Raw genomic sequence first — 205 nt, 5'->3', positions numbered from 1 at the left:
CCCGGATCACGTTCTCCAGGAACACCTTGAGCACCCCGCGGGTCTCCTCGTAGATGAGGCCGGAGATGCGCTTGACGCCGCCGCGCCGGGCCAGCCGCCGGATGGCGGGCTTGGTGATGCCCTGGATGTTGTCGCGCAGCACCTTGCGGTGGCGCTTGGCGCCGCCCTTGCCCAGGCCCTTCCCGCCCTTGCCGCGGCCGGACAT

The 205-nt window shown here is 71.2% G+C and overlaps 1 protein-coding gene across 1 annotated transcript; it reads right to left on the bottom strand.

The window, feature by feature from the left end:
• Positions 1-4: 4 nt before the first annotated feature.
• LOC145719296 (histone H4 type VIII-like) lies at positions 5-205 on the bottom strand (the record flags this gene model as incomplete). The annotated part of the gene is made up of 1 exon (XM_081810792.1): positions 5-205. A coding segment is annotated over exon 1 (201 nt), but the record flags the coding sequence as incomplete, so codon positions are not given.

This window comes from Leptonychotes weddellii, unplaced genomic scaffold (assembly GCF_054177405.1).
Source record: "Leptonychotes weddellii isolate Sample4059 unplaced genomic scaffold, ASM5417740v2 HiC_scaffold_373145, whole genome shotgun sequence".
In the NCBI taxonomy this organism is placed as follows: Eukaryota; Metazoa; Chordata; class Mammalia; order Carnivora; family Phocidae; genus Leptonychotes; species Leptonychotes weddellii.
The sequence above is the reverse complement of the archived record's forward strand: the minus strand, read 5'-3'. Positions and strand labels throughout refer to the sequence as shown.